The sequence below is a fragment of the Tauraco erythrolophus genome, chromosome 1, assembly GCF_009769465.1.
Source record: "Tauraco erythrolophus isolate bTauEry1 chromosome 1, bTauEry1.pri, whole genome shotgun sequence".
Lineage (NCBI taxonomy): Eukaryota > Metazoa > Chordata > Aves > Musophagiformes > Musophagidae > Tauraco > Tauraco erythrolophus.
This window is the reverse complement of record NC_141465.1, coordinates 4,722,040-4,746,005: the sequence shown is the minus strand read 5'-3', so window position 1 is coordinate 4,746,005 and position 23,966 is coordinate 4,722,040. Positions and strand designations below refer to the sequence as shown.

The window sequence follows — 23,966 nt, the reverse complement described above, 5'->3', positions numbered from 1 at the left end:
GTCATCTCTGTCCTTCACCTCATGACTAGCCTCGAAGACCTTTCCCTGAGTTCCGATGCTTCCTTTGAAAGGGTGTGTTGACTCTTGAGCAAAGAGCTTTATTCAAAAAGTCAGTTACTGAAGTTTAATAGATGCTGGAAGGAAAAAAAAACCTTAAGTTTAAACAGCAGCTAAAGTTATTTCCTTCTTTCAGTTACTGCGAAATTGCTGTCAGGAAGTATATAAGAAAAGAGCACGCTGCATCATTTTCCACAGCACTCTCCTGGAGAAACTGGCTGCTCATGGCTTGGACAGGTGCACTCTTTGCTGGAGAAAAAAGTGGCTTGATGGCCAGGCCTAAAGAGTTGTGGTGAATGGAGTTAAAGCCAGTTGGTGGCCAGTCACAAGTGGTGTTCCCCAGGGCTCGGTACTGGGGCAAGTTCTGTTTAATATCTTTATCAATGACCTGGATGAGGGGATCCAGTGCACCCTCAGTAAGTTTGCAAACAACACCAAGTTGGGTGGGAATGTTCATCTACCTGAGGGTGGGAAGGCTCTACAGAGGGATCTGGACAGGCTGGATCAATGGGACAAGGCCAATTGTGTGAGGCTCAACAAGGCCAAGTGTCAGGTCCTGCACTTGGGTCATGACAACCCCATGCAATGCTGCAGGCTTGGAGAAGAGTGACTGGAAAGCTGCCTGGCAGAAAAGGACCTGGAGGTGTTGGTCGATAGCCAGCTGAATATGAGCCAGCAGCATGCCCAGAAGGTGGCCAAGAAGGCCAATGGCATCCTGGCTTGTATCAGAAATAGTGTGGCCAGCAGGACTAGGGAAGGGATCGTCCCCCTGTACTTGTCACTGGTGAGGACACGTCTCAAATCCTTGTGTTCAGTGCTGGGTCCCTCACTACCAGACAGGTATTGAGGTGGTAGAGTGTGCCCAAAGAAAGGCAATGAAGCTGGTGAAGGGTCTGGAGCACATGCCTTACAAGAAGTGGCTGAGGGAACTGGGGTTGTTTAGCCTGAAGAAAAGGGGAGACCTTATCGCTCTCTACCACTACCCGAAAGGATGGTGTAGTGAGGTTGGTGTCAGCCTCTTCTCCCAAGTAACGAGCAATACAACAAGGGTAAACAGCCTCAAGTTGCACCACAGGAGGTTTAAATTGAATATTAGGAAAGGTTTCTTCCCCAAAAGGATTGTCAAGCACTGGAATAGGCTGCCCAAGGAAGTGATGGCGTCACCAACCCTGGAGGTATTTAGTGTAGATGTGGTGCTTAGGAACATGGTTTAGTGGTGGGCTTGGCAGCGCGAGGTTAACTGTTGGACTCCATGATCGTACAGGTCTTTTCCAACCAAAACGACTCTGTGATTCTATATAGCTTTCAGTGTGAAAGTCCACAAACACAAACCCCTTACTAAATTAATAAAGAAGTCTTCTTCCTATTCTTTCCTAACTATATTTGAAAAAGAAAAGGAAGCTGCCCATTTTTTCTTTTGCATGTCACCTTTAAGACAGTATGTGCAAGTAATTTTGATGCGGTTCCTTTTGTGTAAGCATAGTTAAAAGAGAAACATTATGTTACCGCATAAGCGCAAAAACATTTCTGTATCTTTTAACATATATCTACAGTGTCTTGTAGCACACCAGAGAACAGTTTAGATCATCTACATATACCAGTTAAAGAACAGGATGTGCTTCTACACCACTCTAGAGGCTGTTCCCATCGACAATAACAATGCACATACAACACAACGTGCACTTACATCTTCAAACACTGCAGAACTGCTACTTAAAGAAAGTACAGAATATGAGGTGGTAGAGGTTGAGAGAAATACCTTAGTTATAGAATCATAGAATGGTTTTGGTTGGAAGAGACCTTAGAGATTATCTAGTTTCAACCCCCTACCTCAGAGAGGGACACATTCTACAAGATCAAGTTGCTCAAAGCCTCATCCAACCTGGCCTTGAACACTTCCAGGGATGAGGCAGCCACAAGTTCTCAAGGAAACCTGTTCCAATGCCTCACCACCCTCTGAGTGAAAAATTTCTTCCGTAGATCTAATCTAAATCTGCCCTCTTTCAATTTAAAGCCATTACCCCTTCTCCTATCACTACACACCCTTGTGAAAAGTCCCTCTTCAGCTTTCCTGTAGGCCCCCTTTAAGTACTGGAAGGCTGCAATAAGAACACCCCGGAGCCTTCTCTTCTCCAGGCTGAACAGCCCCAACTCTCTCAGCCTGTCTTCATAGCAGAGACGCTCCAGCCCTCAGATCATCTTCGTGGCCCTCCTGTGGACCCGCTCCAACAGGTCCATGTCCTTTTTGTGTTGGGGACCCCAGAGCTGAATGCAGTACTGCAGGTGGAGTCTCACAAGAACAGAGTAGAGGGGCAGAATCACCTCCCTCGACCTGCTGGCCATGCTTCTTTGGATGCAGCCCAGGACACGGTTGGCTTTCTGGGCTGCCAGCGCACATTGCACCTCACATTGAGCTTCTCATCCACCAACACTCTTAAGTCCTTCTCCTCAGGGCTGCTCTCAATCCATTCTCCACCCAGCCTGTACTTCTGCTTGGCATTGCCCCGACCCATGTGCAGGACCTTGCACGTGGCCTTGTTCAACATTATTAGGTTCACATGGGCCCACCACTCAGCCTGTCATGGTCCCTCTGGATGGCATCCTTTCCCTCCAGCATGTTGATTGCCTACAACACCAAGCTGTGTGGTGTGATCAAACTTGCTGAGAGTGCACTCAATCCCACTGTCCATGTCACCAACAAAGATGTTAAACAGCACCGGCCCCAGTATCAACCCCTGAAGAACACCACTCATCACTGGTCTACACTTGGGTATCAAGCCATTGACCGCAACTCTGAGCGTGACCATCCAGCCAATTCCTTATCCACTGACTGGTCCATCCATCAAATCCATGTATCTCCGATACAGAGACAAGGATGTTGTGTGGGACAGTGTCAAATGCTTTGCACAAGTCCAGGTAGATGACGTCAGTTTCTCTTCCCTTATCCACCAACACTGTAACCCCATTGCAGATGGCCACCATATTTGTCAGGCATGTTTTGCCCTCAAGTGAAGCCATGTTGGCTGTCACCAATCACTTCCTTTTTTCCCCCATATGCCTTAGCATAGCTGCCAGGAGGATCTGCTCCATGGTCTGGCCAGGCACAGAGGTGAGACTGACTGGCCTTTAGCTCCTCAGGTCCTCCTTTTTTCTCTTTTTAAAAATTGGGGTTATTTTTCACCTTTTCCAGTCGATGGGAACTTCACCAGACTGCCACTCAAATATGATGGATAGTGGCTTGGCAACGTCATCTGCCAGTTCTTTCAGGACCCACAGATGCACCTCATCAGGTCGCATGGACTTGTGCACCTTCACGTTCCTTAGATGGTCTTGAACCTGATCTTCTCCTACAGCAGGCAGTTCTTCATTCTCCCAGTCCCTGCCTCTGCCTTCTGTGACTTGGGCTGCGCAGCTGGAGCACTTGCCAGGGAAGACTGAGGCAAAGAAGTCATTGAGTACCTCAGCCTTCTTCATATCCCAAGTAACCAGGTCTCCCGTCTCCTTCTGGAGAGGGCCCACATTTTCCCTAGTCTCCTTTTATCACTGACATACCTATAGAAGCTTTTCTTGCCACCCTTGATGTCCCTGGCCAGATTAATTAACTAATTAACTAATTATCACGGCTTTAGCTTTCCTAACCATTTCATGCCATCCTAGAAAGGTATCTTGACTTAGTTGTTTGGTTTGTTCATGGTTTTTTTTTTTTGTTTGTTTGTTTGTTTTATTTTTGACATCTTTCTTGACAAAACTCAGTTTGAAAAATAACTTACAGAGAGAGGAGAAAGACGACTGTTCCTTCCAGGTTAACCACAACCGCCAAAGTCCTCCAGGAACGAATGAAGTACCCTAATAAAGCATACTGGGCAATTCCCACAGCAAAGAACAAGCCACCAATAGATCCTAACATACATTTAAAAACAAAACAAAACATTATCAACTCCTTTAAGGAACATTAATAACTCTCAACACATGGGAACAGACAGAAACCGGCACTTAGTTAAGAAAAATTCAGCAATACAGGCAAAACCACCACTATTTGACCAAAGAATATTGTGTCCTTCACCCACGCAGGGCAGAAGTATTACATCTAATTGCAAAGATCAATATAAGTCCAAAAAGCACAGTTCTACATCCTACTCACCCAAAGCCCCATAAACAATTAAGTCTTGTCATTCTAAATATATGTATGTTGCAGCTTTCTATGTGTAAAAATAAATACCAAAAACCATTGCAAAACTAGTATTTTCAGGAATGCATAGTATTCATTTGTAGCTCATGACTTGTAAGATACCCTGTTTTAAAACAATCTCAGCATAGCATTTCGTTGGCGCTTGACTGACTGGGTAAGTCTGGCCCCAGAGCTGTAACACCACAATTTACACACATTGTATCTGAAGGACAGCGTCAACACGAGCAACCATGGCAGTTAAGGGTGTCTGTATCTTCTGTTCTAAATTCCAGGGTTGATTACCACATGGGACAACTTTTTTTTTTTTTATATAAACAACAGTCACCTCACCATCCTATTATATAAAACCACTTTTGATTTCTTCTTGAGAACTGCCAGGAATGAAAGAAGTGATATTTAGCATACAAACACTAATCTCTGTTTAGCAGAGTCCAAAATTTTGATGGATATTGCTCAGCTCTCATGAACCTTGGATGAGTATTTTGCTGTGTGACATTCACAGAGGATGTTTCAACTAGACCTTCATCAGCTTGAGTGATGCAGAAATCTGAATGGCCCCAAGTCATCACCTATGTTTCTCTAAGGTTCATACCGAACAAAGCAGAGCTCAGAGACTGTGGTCACACAGATGCTCAAGCAGAATTAAGTTTGCAACTGCTATGGTGTTAGCTTTGGTGTGTCTCAAATGGTGTGAGAGACTGAAATCTCTGTATTCTGACAGCAAAGACACTGGTACTCAAACTTTACCTGCTAACGCCCAGTAGGCAGCACCCACACACTCATTCAATAGAACAAAGGCCACCAGTGACATCCCACCATTCATCATCCCTACCAAGAAGCGAGAGATGGCAAAGAATTCGTATGAAGGCGAAAATCCATTTGCAATGGCAAACAAGATGTCAAGCGCAAAACCTGGAAAACAAGGCAAAAAGCTTCATTTCAGAAGAGTGCCTAAAGAAAGACAGAAGCATTTATCTTTACTTGATGTTCAGTGGCATCTGCCCTAAGTAATCACAGTCAGCAACTACAACACAGGTCTGGGCAGAAATTTAAGTACTAAAGTCAGTATTATAAAAGGGGGACACACAAAAGCAGTGGTTTCTGATACCTAATTTGCAGTACTAAACCATAATATTCAGTTCATGGCAAACAATTTTTTTTCCATACACTCAGAACTACTGTCTGGCTCCAGTTAAGATGGCTTGATACTTATCCCCATACAGAAACCATAGATTAAATATATGACCAAATATCTCCCCTCATTCTTGGACAGCAGTCTATACAAACTAGGTGAGAGAAACATTACCAGGGGACAGTACACGGGGAGTTTGCACTGCATAGCAGGCCCACTTGTACCTGCTTTGAATGAGGTTGTTCCTTTAAAAAAAATATATCATTTTTTTAATTCTACATGCCCATTCATTGACACACAACTTTATAAATACATCCACAAAATGAAGTTCCAAATGCTGTTTGATCTGGGGACAGTAAAAAGCCTTGAGCTTTAAAACTCAATGAGGACCACAAATACATAAAAACTAAATCATGCAGACAGAAGATAAAAGGTGCAACAAATTCCTAGAAGGTTATACATGTAAGAACAATGCTAACAAAAAACTAGAAATATTAATTGTAGCCTGTGGAGATCCCATGAGCATGACATGTAACCCCTTATGGTATGATTCCTAAACCCAGAACACATCCCAGATATTCAGATGGTGATTGAATAGTCAGTTATTAATTTCTTGTCCCTACTTATGTTCCTGAAGTATACTGGAAGGACAAAACAAAAAACAAAAATCACAGCATATGATTCACCACTGCGTATCGAGCTCTCAGCATAAACTGTGCTCTTGCCACTGATCTTCAAAGACAAGACACCTTCATTCATTTTGTTAGGTGGCCGTGGTTACCTGTGAGATAGACTCTCTTCCTCCCAAAGCGATCTGAGAGCTGCCCAAAGGAGATTGCTCCAACAAACACACCACTGAAGTAGAAAGAACTGGCAGCACTGACTTTGTATGATGTGTTGCCAATTAAAAACCACTGGACGGAGAGGGGGAAAAAAAAAAAAGAATAATTAAGCAGAATCCAAGCAGTTCAGCACATCACCAATAGCTAATAGTTGGAGGGAGATAACACATACTTTAAGGAAGATCAAACTTTGCAAAAATCTCCTAAGCACCATATTCGGTCAGTCATCAGATAGTCACCAACACACAAGTGCTGCCTCCCAGACTCACCAGGTGGTCCTAACCAATTGCACAGTTTCCCCAAATCACGTGCAATCTTTGATTCTGAAATCAAGAACAAATGCCTCAGAATATTGTCATTTTTGCAGCCTTCTCCCACTCTCCCTTTTATTGCCTTTGCTCACATAAATCTATTCGCTTAAACAGATTCAGTTCTACCTCTTGACCTGTGTCAGTGCAGTGTGTGGGTACACTATGCAAAAGTAAAAGTTGTGGTTTATGTCCAAAGATAATCCTGCATATGGTTCTCCTTGTGAACCATCTTGTCACTGAGAAACGCTTTGGTAGCATTAGACAGGTTTTCTGGTACTGCAAATACTCATCTTTTCTACAGCATACTTTGTGTCATTTCCAGTTCTCAACTCCAAATACAAACCCCGTCTTCATGTGTTTGATTCTTACAGACTCAATGTCTCAGGTTGAACCTGGCAGGAAATTTTCCCCTACAAAACCACAGAATGAAAATTTGCCACGCTCTCACTGTTCAAAAGTAATTTCCTTTTGTATTCTAAAGACCCCACATCGTGTGTTCTTTTCTTCTTCTGTTCCTCTTGCATCTTGAGATAACGTTTCCTTTTAGTGACACCCAACTTTTCTTCCTGCGCTGGTAAGCTGGTGATTATGTCATTATCCCTGCAATAACATTCTAATCTTCCCGTAATCTTCTCTTCCCCTACCAAAATCCCATTAGATACCCTTTCTAGTAAAGCTTATATTATTTCAAAGCTCAGTTATAAACTATCTCACCATGAGAACAGAGCCATGCAATTAAACCCCACCAAGATTAGGGAGCTAACAAAACAAAACAAAACCATTCAGAAGCTCCGAGAAAATAACTTGCCTACTCAGTGTAGGCTTCACTTTGAATTGCCACTTTAATGGTGAGGTGCTTACTGATACAGTAGGTAATGTGCCCATAAAGTGTCAAGACTGACAAAATTCAATTCTAAAACTAACCGTGTGACCACAAATCAGCCTTTGAAACGTCTCTAGAATTTAAAAACAACTCCCAGAAAAATACAATTGTATAGTAATAGCATATGAGGTTGATTTTAACTTGAAAAAACATGGTCAGTTTGTTTTATAAGAGCTACAAGAATCATGCCTGAACTTTTGGTATAAAAATTAAAAGAGCTGCCAACACTGAAACTCAGTGACATTAGATGCTTTCCAAATCATTCGGAGATTCAGGGATAATTTAGTGGCAAAGCAAAATTTGTTCTGCCACTTAATCTCCACAGCTGAGCACCCTTTTAAAGGGCTCAAGACTTTTACATAAAGCATTTTATATAAGCACGTTTGATTATTCATAAATCAAGCTTTTAACATCAGAATATTTTTCAGAGTAAGTTTGCAATAGTCGTGTTACTGGTAAGAGATGCCACAAGATAAGCGTTAAAAATATCCTCCTCAAATGTAGAAAAAGCTTCTTTACACATCAGTAATGGAATTAGGTAGTGACATGCCCCAATTAAGTGCAATCTCACTAAAATCTTTGTATTTAGCACATAATTCAACTTCCAAATATTCACATTCGGCTAACAAACTTTGAAAAAATCTCTGTATTTTAACAGTGAGAAATGGAAGAGGTAGCAAGATTTTATACACATGGGCCTTTCCTGAAAAGTATGTTCTAGAACTACAAAGCAGAATCTACACAAGTTGCCTCGGGATTTTTTTTTTTAGTTTTGTTTTTTTCAAGTAAACATCCTTTACCTGCATTTCTTATTTATGCAACTAAAACGCACAAGAATCTTTACAAAATGTACATCCTAAAACACTGCTAGGCTCCACAAACATGTCTGACTCGTCAAATTTAAGAGAATAAAAGATTCCTTGATAAATTAAAAAGCAAAAACCAAAAAGTCCAGAGAAAGTTTGAAAACCTTACTGATCTTTAAATAATACTTAAAAAAAATCCACCATCCATTAGGATTTTAATTTAAATAGTGGCATAAATACTCATATCCTCTTCATTCATACCTGTTCCCTACCTGGAGGCAGCACCTGTTTCATTAATGCATTAGTATGGAAGAAAGAAGCAGCACAACCAGCCCCTTGCAACCCACCCAATAAAATTCGCTAGGTGCAAATTTTGCACCACATTTTTGTGGTTTTCGCCTCACATGCGAGGCACCCAAACACGTTTCAGACCCACCTCAGAGACTATGGACGTGAAGCTGCTGCTGAAGTGTACGTGCTCGTGCACCTCGCTGCTATTGGCGGTCAGAAGCCATTCCCCAAAAGCTCTCTGCTCACTCGCTGACTGGTTGCTATGGCTCTGATTAGCTGGGAGCTCTTGGAGATCCCAGTGGTAGGGAGGAGTTGCACCCACCAATGCGATGAGGATGGCTTCAGTGGCCACATAGAGCTGAAAGAAAATGAAAGAAAAAACGTGGCATGAAAGAAAAAACATCAAAGCTGCTAAACATACATGCAAGCAATGTTTTCTCTGCAGCTGGATCAAATCAGTATTCAAATATACTCCTATTTCATATTCGTCTTCTACCACTACAAGATGCCACGTATAGCCCACGTCTACTAAATACCACACACTAAAGAACCACAACTTCAACACGATGGTTCTTACACTTTTTAATCTGTTGATTATTTGAGAGAAAAGAAGTTCCCCTCCTGACACCTTTCCCTCAGTCAGAGGCCCCCCAACTCTCACACATAGCAAGCACACCTCCTGGATGCTTGAAAAGTTGTTAGTAGTATTAAGGAGACAAAATAAAACTATTCTTTAATGCAAGTATATTACTCTGTTATATCCTCTCCTTCCACCTGTCTTGTTCCTTCCTCTAATCTGATATTTGGAATACATTTCCTCCTGTTTCATATCTAGTCTTTCCTGGTTTTACCAAAATTAATTCTTTTCTATTTTTCAGTCTTCTGTTAATCTGTTGTTTTCTTAAAAAAGAGACAGAGGCATGCATGTGAACGTACATATGCATTTGTTATATAGCTACACATTTATACAGACACAAAAGGTCTAAACACAGTGACTAACAGCTGGCTTTGTTCAGGAGAGAATAAATAAAACTGCTCAAAATCCAGACATTTCAAGCCTGGTCTAGAGCTGGGTCACTGCTGCTTGCTCAGGAGAACATTCACAGGCTACTACTTCAACAGCCTACATTACAACTGCGTCTTAAAACGCGGTGTTTTTAGACTTGTTTGAACATAGAATTGCCATGAGTTCTGCAATAGAAGACAGATGATAAAGTCTTCCGAGAGACAAAGGGGTTGCTGGTAACAACACAAAGACCCCCCATTCTTCAAACAAAACTACCTTTTGTTTCAAGTCCTCACTGTGGAACAGTAACTCAGCACAGTAGCTCCTGATAAAAAAAAAAAATCCTGTTACTTCTCCTGCCTCCTATTACATCCATTAAAAAAAACCCTCAGCCATGCCACTCCGTTCCTCAAGACCAATTTCAGCCACCTCCTAAATCCAGTCCTTGCTCTGCTCCCAGCATCTCCTCCGCATGTTCTTGGGAAGGACGTACCCTGCAGGAAGTGTGTTCTCTCAGAAGGCCACTGCACAAATACTTCTCAAAACGGAGAAGACCACAGATAGGCACAAAAAAAAGAAGTCTGAGGACCTCTGAGTTCCGATGCAGGCAACACCAGGCAATCCTATTCTGTTCCATACAACAGCTGAGCAGTCAAGAGTTACACCTGGATCTACAGGAGAATTACTAAATTAACACAGAGACCTCCGAGTTATTACTTGAAAGCACCTTCTTTCCATGAGCTTCTTTCTGCATTTTACATAATAAACTGCTACAGTAGTGGCAGGAGGTAAATATTTTTAAAAAATAATTCTCTTTCCATTTTTTAATATAAAACTGTTGAATATCAAAAGGAATTTGGAAGAAAACCCACAATCTGTTAACTTATTATTTAAGCTAAAGAACAACTTCCAGGCAGACAAGGATGAAAAGTAAAAGCCCTCACCTGGGAAAGAAGGCAATGACCAAGATGACATGTAGAAAGACGTGTTAAAGAGCTGAGTGGCCATGTTGCTAGGGAGGTGTGGATACAGTACTCTCGAGAACAGTTTGAAATTATGCGAAATGAGAATTACAGGTCATGATCCGTGGTGCATCTCTGTACTCCGACTCACTCAGACAATTCTGTGTCAGGACTAAGTGATAACATCCTTGCTTTTGTCTGTGACATAAAAAACACATTTTTGAAGTAGTTCAGGAAATGAAATCCTCAAGGCCTTTGGTTGAGAAAAAGAAAGCATAACGCTTTTCATTTTTGCTCTGGGTGAAATCCATCCCAGCTACAGAAAACTAAATGGAAAAATAAGTGATTGCAGCCACACAAAGAAACACTACAGTTATATTTTCAATACAAAAATTCAACCTTAAGCATCCTAGTGGCTGCAGCAAGCAAGGATATAACAGAGACAGAAACACTTCCTATTGATCTGTTTAATCAGAAAAATGTATGAAGATTGAGACATGTTTTGATGTTATCAAATAGTATTGTTCTATACACGAGCTCACTGGAGTCACTGCTAGTGACTGTCTGCCTTGTGCTTTGGGTAACAGGTAAGGTAAACCCTCTTCATTTCCCCGCAAAACCAAAAGAAAAACAAACCCCACAAAACATCTCCCCAAAATTCATTTACAATTCTGAAGACCAGAAATATTTTCTAGAAGTAGTCTTAAAAACATGACAAAGCAAACTCTAAACTGAAAGACATTCAAAAGAGTTTTTAGCATTCAGGTCCAGAGACAGGAGTTTGTCTTAATGAATCTGGAGATTCTCCCATTAAGAACTCTAAATGCTTGCACGTTGTAGTAACATAGTTGTGTAGACTGGTGATTAATATAAAATGCTATCGAATCAACTAGAAATATTATATAACAACTTTATAAGGTATAAAATGGCTGCATTACACACACTGTGGCAAAGCAAGCCCTTTACTTTTCATTTATTCTATTAGCCAAGTCAAGGTTATGTCACTTAATGTATACCTTCTACTCATAAAACATTTTAATTGGGTCTGTGTGAATGTTAACAGTCCCCCACCGAATTCCCTGCGCTGATCTGGATTAATCAAGATGAACACCAAGCACAGGGGGAGGAGGCAGCAGCTCGGTTGCTGATGATGAAATGCTGAGAGTTTTGTTAGTTTGATTTAAGTTTCTCCTGTTTGTTTATATTCTCTGTAGGTTAAAATTTTATCGTCTGTCTAGACTAGAAGTCCGTGGTGTAAGGAGATTTATTCAGAGGCAGTACCTTAACCTGTAAGCTTTCACTTTCTCTGTTAAGTAGAAGGAATTTCAGTTAGCCCTTTATAGCTACTGCATTAGCAGGTTTTGAAATTAACATTTTGAAATTAATATCAATAGAAATGCCCGTAATGTCTTGAGCAGCTTTCTTGGTGTTTATTTTCATAATAAATTACTTCCAAGAAAAATGTGTAATCTCTAATAAGACTAGCAAGGGACGGAGAGGAAGAATTTAAATAGTTTCATTTGTGTATAATCAACACATACACAAAAATAATTTAAGACAGTCTTTTAGACCTCATAATTTACCCATTACGAAGCACAAATGAAAACCAAAAGCAAGACTTAAATTCTACAAGTACGCCACTAACTTCTGACCTTTCAAATACTGAAACATCAAAATTGCACCTTGAGAAAAGACAAATTAAGGAAGAACAACAAATGCCCTTGCTCTGGTAGAAGCCTACAATGAAGAAAGGGTTACATTTTAGGATTAGTGATTTCTCCTGAACCCATGACAAGCAGCTGAAAAGCTGGAGGGTCACCTTATTTTAGAAAGTCTGATGATCTCCTCTGCTTTGAGTTATTTCTAAAGGGTGATTTGCCTTTAAATTAGCATTATTTTTCCCCTCCTCAATAACCCTTATGTAGAAAAGCCCTAAAATGTCTTCCAGCTGCAAAATTATCTGCTGCTGACAACACACTCTTCTACCAAAGCATCTTTTCCCTCTTGGTGGCACAATAAGAGAGAGAACACCGTAAGACAAGGAAAGGCTGTTGTAGCTACAAAGCAAAGAATCACCATGTGCAGAAGAACACAGTGTAATCTCCCAAATGCTTAAAAACCCAACCCCACGCTGACAGGAAATATTCCCCATGAAGAATGTAACCACTGTTAATTGTTACCTGTACCAACAACAGTCAACACATATTTTGAAAGAATTTAGGGTTTCTGTGGAGAAGCTGGGAAAACCTAGCCAATTTAGTTTTTCAACCTTAAAATGTAGGCCTTCAAAAAAAAAAAGTCCAAAGCCTGTCCAAACCCATACATGACTTTATTCTATAAATTCTTTAACATCTATATCGAAATCTAACACTGTGTGTACCACAACCCTGAGAGCACTGTGGTGCAAACCACAACCCTGAGAGACTCATTTCCTACAGGCTTGTGGAAAACATCCCCTTCGCTTCCTCCTCTTCTGGGCTCCAAACATCCAAACACACAAATTTCAGCCCTGTTCCATACCAAGCTCACTATCGTTCTGGTGGACAGTGGGAACAGTAGGGGTTTGGTGCTCCTTCTGCTCAGACTGGCAAGCCAGCACACGTGCCATGCGCAGTAGCACGTGCACAGACATGCTTTACTTCCCATCAGCACTGGCAAACATTGGAGTCTCAAGAGCAAATAGCTTCATCGTGTAAATTTTCCGCAAAGACAGTCCAAGTGTCCGTGCACTGGCAGCCCAGAAAGCCAACCGTGTCCTGGGCTGCATCCAAAGCAGCATGGGCAGCAGGTCGAGGGAGGGGATTCTGCCTCTCTGCTCTGCTCTCGTGAGACCCCCCCTGCAGTGCTGCGTTCAGCTCTGGAGTCCCCAACACAAGAAGGACATGGAGCTGCTGGAGCGGGTCCAGAGGAGGCCATTGAGGGCTGGAGCACCTCTGCTATGGAGACAGGCTGAGAGAGTTGGGGCTGTTCAGCCTGGAGAAGAGAAGGCTCCGGGGTGATCTTATTGCAGCCTTCCAGCACTTAAAGGGGGCCTACAGGAAAGCGGGAGAGGGGCTTTTTACAAGGCCATGTAGTGATAGGAGAAGGGGTAATGGCTTTAAATTGAAAGAGGGCAGATTTAGATTAGATATAAGGAAGAAATTTTTCACTCTGAGGGTGGTGAGGCACTGGAACAGGTTGCCCAGAGAAGTTGTGGCTGCCCCATCCCTGGAAGTGTCCAAGGCCAGGTTGGATAAGGCTTTGGGCAATCTGGTGTAGTGGAGGGTGTCCCTGCCCATGGCAGGGGAGTTGGAACTAGATGATCTTTGAGGTCCCTTCCAACCCTAACCATTCTATGATTCTAAGTGGCAGCTAACACCTGCGTAGGCACCTTTGCCTGACAGAGCTATGGCAACACTGCACACACCTTGTACCTGTACTCCTGCCAACCCAGTGATGACAATACTGGTTATAGCACTGGTAAGGGACAGGACACATACCTAGGCTCTCAATTCCTCAGCTCAACTTGCTTTATTAATTATTTTGCAGTCTATCGCAAGAAAATGAATCTACCCTTTTACTGCCAATGTGCAGGAGTGATCTTTACCAGCAAAATTTACTGAAAAGCTCTGTGCTTTTGTCACTAGTGCCATCCTAGAGATCCAGTATTTCTAGGTAAATTTATACCATTTGAGATTTCTCAGTTATTATCACTGAACCCAAGGCCAAGGGTCTGTCAGAGTCTGCTTGTAACTGGAGAGCAGAACAGAGGGTGGAATGCAGATGGTGACAAAGGAAAGTCAAAACAAAATTCCAGAAAGGGCTCTCCAAGAACAAAACAATATTCTTCACACAAGATCCCAAGTGAATTTAACTCTGAATATGTATATTTCGTTAAATTGTGCCAATAGCATTAGGTCTTCTACCTGTCGCACCAGTCCACTCTCCCAAACACCAGAATAAAGAAATAAGAAAACTTACCATCAAAAGACAGGTTGCTATTACTTCCTGCAAGTTGGATTTCTCCAGTGCTATAAATACAGATAATGAGTTTGCTGTTAAGAAGTCAGCTCTCAGTCTCACACTAAAGCAAAATCTCACAAGACAATTACCAATACGGTTTGCCCTGGGACAGATGAAACAGCTTAGAGGATCGAAAAAGAGCTCAATGGGTTCCTCTACTGTGCTATACCAGTCTACTGAATAAATTAACACCTAGTGTGCTACCTACTGCCGAAACATTAAAAATTGCCAGAAATACTTTTTTTTCCTTCAAAATAACATAGCAGGTACAGGCAGTGCATATGATATTAAGCAGACCTGGAATTTGCTAGAGACCTAGAACGGAGAAGCAGGTGCTACAATGCTTCTGGCTTGTTGCAAAGTACACCACCCTGAAAAAAACCTCACAGCATTGCCCTGCAAAGCATCAAGCTCAGTGACAGAAATTAAAAGAAGTTTTTCTGTATGTTTAAACAGTTAGCACAGCAGCCAACTGCATGCTAGTAGACTGAAAACACGAGTCCAGAACTGCTTCAGGCAGTACAGCCTAAAGCATTCGCATTTTTTAGTGTGCTGGACTATGTGCAATAACGTTTGAGAAAGGCAAACATACTTATCTAGCACGGACTCCTACACAGCATCTCAAGGGGCTGGGACAGGACTTGCCACTGCTACAACTGGATCACCCTGAGCAAGGGAAATAAAGGTCACGATCATGTCGTACGTTGACAGACCTCTGAATGTGAATAATGACGTTGGAAGTATTATCTTCCTGCCTTTTGTTTTTAAAGGCAGAAAGAAAGACTGTTAAAATATCTACACGTAAAATTCCAGTTCCTCTCTGCCAAAAATGCTCACACACTGGTGAGTTAAAGCCAATAAACAAGAACCAAAACTACAAAAAGCACTACAAATACTACCTCTGCTTGAAGAGGAATATTCAAGAAAGTTAAATTACATTAATGTGCAATCAAGTGCTAAGACTGCTCAGCTGAAGATCAGTTTCACCAATACCACCTCCTCAGAAGTGCCACTCCACTCTTATGTAAAGAAGCACTTGTATGAGAACAAAGCAAAAAAAAGTGCCAGAAGTTCCTTTGACTATACTACAAACCAACCCAGGACTGACCCATCTCAATGGCATTACAGGATAACGAAGAAGTCAGCAACTGTGGGTAAAAAAAAAAAAAAAAAAAGCAGGAATTGTGGGCTGACAAGTATCAGGCAGAGTTTAGTCCTGCTTCCACAAGCACAATCATTCTTTTGTCTGCATTTCATCTTCATCCCTCGTTCTCCCCATATCCTTCCAGCCTGTTTTGGCTATCAACATTTCATTCATTTATCCATTTTAAGGACTTGTCTGAGGATAAGCAATTGGATTTGTTAGGGTGGGAACACCACCAATAAGCTTGTGGTGTTCGGTTTTGTTTGGTTTGGTTCTTTTAAAGTCTTGGGTTTACTGCTATTTCAGAACAACATGATGCTCCAGAACTGTAGGAACAGTTTTTTTTTTTCCAATTTCGTGGTGGAACTTGCTAAACCAATGACTTTCAACTTGCAACCTACAGGCCTCAGAAGTCCCTGAATTACTCGTTAAAGTTCTGGGAAAAAAATAATTAAGAACCACAAAGCTGTCAGCGGTCTTAAATCTACTGTACAAAGATTTAACATCTTCAGTGGGAAGCCTGTAGGGGGTCTGCAAATTGAAAGAGATTGAAGAGCTCTGGTGTTTCTCTCTATATTTGTAAGACATCAATAACTGAGCAGCATACCAACAAAGAGAAAGCTGGAATAAGCTACACACACAACTCTTCAGCTTTCCCAACCTGAGGATCTCAAAAGCTCTATTGTGCCTTCCAAGGCAAATTCTGAACACCCCTTCTCCCAAACCCACCAGGATTAGGAAAATAACCAGGTGAACACAAATACAATGTTTAACCAGGTTAAGTCCCAAAATCAGTCAGAAGTCACATTGTAAACAGACAAGACCTAGAAAACAGACACTGTTGCTCCAGAGGACTCCAGCCCTGCTGGGCAAAAAGTAAGCAGAGGTTTTACTTAACACAAAACATGTGCATGAAGCTCTACATTACCTATAAACGGAAGTAGTTATAGTAACTACTCTACTTAAAAAAAAGCATTTGTGAGCACAAAACATTATTTGGGTCAGAAATAAAAAGCCACAATCATGTGCAAGTTGGAAATAAGTCTTCTGAGTTTAATAACACATCTACCAGTTCCGTCACCTGAGAGAAAAGGAAATTAGAGTCTCTAAGCTGGAAGAAGTGTCAGTGAGGAGAACCTTGGTGACGTGGCTCGCTAGTGGAAAAATACAGGTAATTTATTGCCTACAAAACATGGGAAGTTAGAGACCGTGTGTACACACGGGCAGGGAAGAAAGAAAGGGAGATACTGTGTCATAATACAAATATTTAATCCATAGTCTTTGCTATCTGGTAGAATTACAGCTGTTAACTCCCAGGCTTATCTTCTGAGGGTGCTCAGAGGACAGACTGGCTAGATGGACTGTTTCAGAGTCCATCTATCTAATCTCATCTAATCTATTTAGATTAGATATAAGGAAGAAATTTTTCACTCTGAGGGTGGTGAGGCACTGGAACAGGTTGCCCAGAAAAGTTGTGGCTGCCCCATCCCTGGAAGTGTTCCAGGCCAGGTTGGATGAGGCTTTGGGCAACCTGGTGTAGTGGAGGGTGTCCCTGCCCATGGCAGGGGAGTTGGAACTAGATGATCTTTGAGGTCCCTTCCAACCCAAACCATTCCATGATTCTATGATTCTACCAGGCTGAAAGCCATCTTGATTAACAGCAGAAGATGGGATTGCTTCAGCTCCCACTGAATCCAAATACCACCCCATCGCACAACACATCCTATGTGACAACAACTTCACTGTTAATAATCTGAAAACATCTCCCCATATGTCCTACCCACACTCCATATAAAGATGCCCATCACCACTGACACAGTGCCTCGCAGGTGCCTTCCATTCCCAGTTAAGACACTGCAAAAGCACGGCCTTCAGCCACAGCTAAGGAGGCCCAGAGCAAGCTCCTCTGACAACTTCACTATTTATATAGCATTCACTTTTTTTAAAAAGTGTTTTGTTTTTTTTCTTTAAAGAGGCAGAACAATCTGCTTCCTTCCCTCTCTTGCTAGGCCTTCAGAATGTCTACTTCTTTGCTTCTCCCAAAACTCTGCTTCTTGCCATGCCCATCAGCAGTAATTCTGTCAAGGTCTTTATTACAACAGCACATTGAACAGGCACCTTCTAGGACTGAACTGCACAGAAACTGAAGCCAGCCTCTTAAGCTAAACTGCACAAGCTGACTAGATGTGGTTTTATGGATACATACACACAGCACACGTGGTTTCCAAGTCACAGGGAATGTAGTGATCATCAGAAAAGCAAAAAGACCTGGCAATTGTGAATGAGCTCATATTTATGTGGTTCTAAGTGTCAACCACATGTGCTTTGCCATTCAGATGCAGCTAAAGAAGAGAAGGTCTCAAAGCTACAGCTCATGTTTCTTCTGTACCTCAAGCTTGCTCTGATCACACTTTTCCCTTGCACACAAGCATAAGTTTAAAGTTTAGCTACATGGATGACGCACTGGTTTGGATTAAGACACAACATCATTTTGACGGATGATGGGAGATGTAGGCAGCTGATGAGGTATTCATGACTCCTCTCCACTCAAGATTATTTCTGGAAAATCGATAGTAAGTTAGTTGTTTAAAATTAATCAACAAGGAACAGGTACTAGAATTCAGACTTCTGCATCATATCTGAGAGTCAGGGACCCCACTGCTAATGAAGCATGTTGCAACTCAGCATTGTTATTTCAGGTTTTCTGCAGAATATAGTGCCATGTCTGCATCTGCTGCATTCATGTTTTTAAGGTCATAACTGCAATATCAGAAAAGGTAGGTGATTGTTTCTTTTAAGGAACAGTTAAGGATCTGAAAGTAGCAATTACAGAAAGACAGACCACACTGAGTCTTGACTATGTTTCTGATTCTTCTGGAAGCTATGTTTTATTTACGGAAGACAAGGACCAAGGGGTCTTGGTTAGCATCTAAACCATCTAAATGTAATGCAACATGTGACTAAAGAACTACCTTTTTTCCTTAAAAGATTCCCCCTATCCAACTGGAGCAAATGGTCGGATCGGTCTTCACTAAGAAGTTCCACCAACTTTCAAGTAGAAACATTCTTAGCTAAATGAGCAGCAGCATATCTTTCCAGATGATTAGTTTACGTACTTACTCACACCTAGTTTATTTTTCTTCCCAAGCAGGAATAAGCTATACCAGCACAAGAAATTATACCCAGCAATGCAACTAAAAGCCTTCACCACTTCAACAAGGAAAGAAACGCCAACTTTTAGGATAAACATGTTCTGAGCAAAATACAATGCATGAAAAGCTGTGGGAGTAAGAAGCTTACCTTAAGAAACAAAAATTTAGGCCCCTACTTCCTATGTTTGTATTCATGCCACGTTTGAAATCACCCTTCTGTGTAAGTGGCTACACATGTTCGACACTTTTTGCAACTGCTCTCTTGAGAATCAGAGGGACTTAAAACTCTTACTTCTCCCACAGACATAAAGAAAAAAGCTAAACAGTGAGGTAATTGAAGTGAAGGAAAGTTACGTGGCAGTTCTGTAAATCCTTTTTATATCTGCCACCTTGCCTACAGACAGAGTTAAACAAGGCTATGTATGGGATCACATCTGTATCCAATCTGAAGACAGACACTACTTCTTTCGAATTATTTCTAAAGATTTGGGATGAGCTCACCTTACTCAAGCCACATGTGCCAGAATCTGCTTTCCCTCAAAACATTTGTGTAGATGGGCTGATCAAAGAGCAGCTTTTTGCACTGGGATATGCCAATGACAGAAGTCATACATGACCTTGCTGCCAACAGCAAAGAGATGTTAGCAGCACTACTCATTATCGCTGCACTGCATCAAGAATGCCTTTGCCTTAAAACAATTATTCAAGGAATTTGATGTTACTATCTTAACTGTTGTTCCATCCTCCCTTCAGTTAATAGTAAGTCCCTAAGATGAAGGGAAACATCACTCTTGGTAATTATCCATACTGCTGTGCAATGCACAACACCCAATTTTCAGCAGTCTTTTTCAGCTGTGCAAACATGACCTCCCTTTTAAACTCTCACATGTTTTAAAAAGTGTTTTAATAGAGGTATAGTAGGAACACACTTCCATTCTCAGATTTCTGCAGGTTCAGTTTAGACTTGGGCAATCCAGGAGCTCAGATTCACTGGCAAAGGCAAACCTCTTTCAACCATGTATGTTGAGTCACAAGAGACCAACACGCCTTTTTTTTTTTTTTTACAAGCTTGTACATTCTCAAGCATCTGATCAAGATGTGAGATTTTGACTGATGTTGCTACACACACTAAAACACCAAAAGACGCCATTCTTCAATAATGCATCTACATAATTTCTTGAAAAGGCAGTGAGCACCCTTCTGGTAATCAATAGGTGTCAAACAATTACTTCTAGTTCAAAGTAAAGTCCTAAGTATTTTCAGAGTTATGAGCTCCCTTTATCCCTCCCTCATACTCTTAAAGATACACTGGAAATGCAAGACTAATCCAGTCTCAAATTCACATCATAAGTCTATCCTCATACTCTTTAAGTAAGTTTGGTCTTTGGGTAACTTCATAGATTCTGGAAAAAACGTTTGCCTACATTAGCTTCTGTCCCTTGTTAGTAACTTTATTACTAACTAATAAAGTTAGTAACCACTGTTATAAATCTTTCAAAGTCCTATTAAATTGGTGGAGAATAACCCCATCTCATCTTAATACCGTAACAGCTCAACAAGTTAATGAATACCCGCAGCAGGTAGCAGAGGAATAACACAAATCAGTGAAGAAGATGAAAGAAGCAGTCCACAGGACTTACACTCAAATCCAGTCTTACACTGATGACACACAGAAACGTTTTTCCAACTACAAGCAGCCTGGAGGTTTTTGCTGGAGAGTCAGTGAGCTCATTCCACAGATCGAGTACCAGTTCACTCAAGCCCAGATAAAAGTCAACTATCATGTGGAAAGTCTCACCAATACAGACACAAATGTTTGGTACAACTTGCCTCAAAAAAAGTTCTGTGAGCTAAACTATATTTGTAATTAGAATTCAGAGACCAGATACACTGGCGTATCGGTAAGGCTACATGGTAGCAGTTTACTGTAGAAATTTAAATGAGAAGAAAAACACTAAGATGAGGGAAAATACCTATAAAGTATGAAACACAAGATTAGAAATGTGCCGAGATAAAAAGCACAAAAGCCTACAGGAAAGCCAGAGCATCTGCTGGAAGTCTTACAGGGCAGGGAAAGCAGAGAGCTTAAGCGCAGTATATTAGCATCAGAGACGAAGGGACTTGACACAGCAAAGACAAAAACAGTTTTCACCCACGTGGTGTTCTTATCTTTAAGAACGTGTAAATATTTTTATACCAATAGGCCAATGTGAAAACACAAGCCAACTGAGGGAGCATGTGGGAGGGGACAGGGAAACAAGCAATAAAATGGCAGAAGCAGTCCCTGACGGAGCCAGTGACACAGACTAACAGGAGTTCTCATTCTGCAGCCAGATGCTGCATCTAATCCACTAGAGGAGCCTCGTGATTACCTAAATCTACGTCACATCCACCAGATACATTACTTACCTTTGGGTCCATCTTCCAAAGATTGACAATAAACCAGACAAAAAGGCTAATACTGGTCATGGAACCTGCCTTCAGCCTTGCTCTTGCACATCCCAGTGACACATTATGTAACTTGGCACCAATAAAGGAACACAGAAAGCAGCCAACCACCCGAGCAGGAACCAGTTGTATGAGTCCAAATCTATTCATGGACTGAAAGACAACAAGCTTCACATCTAAATACCTTACAAGCTCCTGCGCTTGCATGATCTGAAGCAAAGAAAACACATCAGTCAGGGCACAATCCTCATTGGTAAAGTTCAAGAACTAAAGATAACATGAGAAGAAAAAAAAAAAAACAGACTTGCAAGCCTGCTACTTTTTTCTTTAATTATTCTGAATTAGTTCCAGGATTTGTAAATATCTTTCTGCTTACTTCTCCCATGAGAAATGCAAGTTAATCCATTAAAAAGAAAACAAACGCATTACAGAATGGCTGACCCACACTACTTAAAACTCTGGGAATACAGAGCACTTGCTGGAGTTCATTCCAGAACATGACCAGCACTGGAAGAAAAATGGCTATTGCTTCCTTAATCCCTGCTCTTCAGTGAGTATACAAATTTTCTAGCCAGCCAGCCAGTAGAACAAGATCTAAGCAATGCCTAATTTTAAAGGATTAATCAACTAAATCAGTCAAAAAAAAAAAAAAGAGAGAAAGAGTTCAAGGAAATAGAAACCTACAAAGCTTTTTATGTTCATCATTATAGCTTTGCAACCAAGTACAGGGCTCCCAACTGATGGGACTGGGCATCTGAATTTTCTTTGGTTCTCTCATAAAGCTTCTTACTACTTCTGTCAGTCCCCTAGCTGCCAGAAGGCATCTTCAGTCTCACATCTCACTGGAAGCTTACTACAGACTACTACAGAAGATTACTACAAACTACTGGTCAGCAGAGGCAGGAGGACACTTAGTTCTCCTCTTCCCTCCTGCAGCTGCTAAGTTTCCACAGTGGCAGCAACCCAGCATTTGTCAGCACAGATGAATTCACTACAAGTAAGTTTTTGATGAGTTAACACAGAGTAAACCAAAATTCTGTCAAGTTCAAACTATACTTCATGCCCAGGCCTGATTGTGAAGGTACATACTATCCTCATCTCCCCTCCCCACAGCAACAGGCACAAGGATGAAGTGAAACTGAACGTAAAGACAACAAACCTTGTTGCAGAGCATAGCATTTGGCCACGCAGTCTCTAAGTGGTATTACAGCACTCCACCGTTACTCTGGACTCCACTTTTATCACATACCTTAAGCTGAGTTTCAGCTGGGTATCTTACAGGATACAAACCTGACTACCCAAAACGCAGAGCCTTGTCCAAATTACCTAGTGCAGAGACACTGCCCCTATGTTCTAAGGGTTAAGTCAAGGCAAATCAAAGTACCATAAAAGGACCATTTTCCCTGCCCATGGCAGGGAGTTGGAACTAGATGATCTTTGAGGTCCCTTCCAACCCAAACCATTCTATGATTCTAAAAGCAGTCATAGCCTATCAGCTGATTAGAGAAGAGCTTCTACACACAGACATAGCAGTAACCACCCGCAGCTTTTCAAACGTTTCCGCCACAAACAAGCCACATACAACCTAGAAAACACTAGCCCAGGCCATTAGGTCTAGGTTGCACAGGATTCCCAGTGGAGTCTCTGACATAAACTGCGGTCTCCCAGTCTGGCTCATGGAAATCTCAGTTTAATCTCACCTCAACCAGCCTGTCACCTGCCAGACCACGTACTCCTAGTTTGCTCACCGAGCAACACAAGGTGTAACTCCTCAGACAGCATCAGCCACCTGCCCCAAATTCACTCTGCAGAAGTTCACGCCGCCTTTGGACAGAGACCACCTTTGGGCAGAGGCCACCTTTGGCGGGAGCACGGCAAACCACTGCGGGCTAAATCCGGAGGAGAAGACCGGTTCCTACTGCCAGCAGCCCTCAGCAGAAGACCTCCAACCACCAACCTTCACCATCAACCACCCGAGGGCACCTGCCCACAGCACCCGCACAGCGCGGGTGGCGGCACCCCCCTCCCGGCACCGCCTCACCCGCGGCGCTCCCACGCGAGTCCGGGCGCTGCACTCCACCCTCGGGAAAGGGGCGGGAGGGGAGGGGGAGGGAGGCGGCCCCTCACCTGCAGCAGCACGGCCAGCAGGACGCACAGATACATCTGGTAGGGCCCCATCTGCCCCACCAGCGGGAACGCCTCCTCCACCTCCATCGCGTTCCCCGCTCGCCGCGCAGCTCCTACGAGCGATAGCCGAGCAGCGCATCCCCGGCCCGGGGCGGGGCGCGGAGCTACGGCCGGGCCCTCGCGGAGGAGGAGGAGGAGGAGGAGGAAGAAGAGGAGGAGGAGGAGAAAAGGGCGGGAGGCGCGAGGCGGCGCTCATGCGCAGGCGCCGGGGAGAGCGGCCGGGAAGCAGCCCGCTGAGGGGCGCACGCGCAGCTTCCCACTTTTCCCGATGCTCGCCAGGAAAGCGGAAACGCCGCGGCCGCCGTATTGCCGTTCTGAGCGTTAGCGCACGCGCGCTTTCCTGATTTAAATGGTGTGGGAGGGGAGGGGAGGAAAGGGAGGCTCGGGCGCTCCTTCGGGTGCCACTGGTGAGAGAGGCGGGGGGCACGGGGTGCGTGAGGGGTGTGGGAGCGGGGGATCTGCGAGAGGGGTTGCGGGAGTCAGCGAGGGCGGGTGTGAGGGGTCCCCGGGGTGTGAGGGGGGGTGTAAGGGGTGTGTGAGAGAGCTGCCAGGGG

At 42.7% G+C, this 23,966-nt stretch overlaps 1 protein-coding gene across 1 annotated transcript in view; it reads right to left on the bottom strand.

Annotated features, from left to right (window-relative positions):
* SLC22A15 (solute carrier family 22 member 15) overlaps positions 1-23,439 on the bottom strand; it is a 40,629-nt gene extending 17,190 nt beyond the window's left edge. The window contains exons 1-5 of the mRNA XM_086617425.1: positions 23,353-23,439; positions 8,657-8,869; positions 6,160-6,292; positions 4,994-5,158; positions 3,828-3,957 (exon numbers count right to left, since the gene is read on the bottom strand). Coding sequence (XP_086473551.1) covers positions 3,828-3,957; positions 4,994-5,158; positions 6,160-6,292; positions 8,657-8,869; positions 23,353-23,439 — 728 coding nt within the window. The remainder of the gene's footprint in view (positions 1-3,827; positions 3,958-4,993; positions 5,159-6,159; positions 6,293-8,656; positions 8,870-23,352) is intronic.
* Between the last annotated feature and the right edge of the window lie 527 nt (positions 23,440-23,966).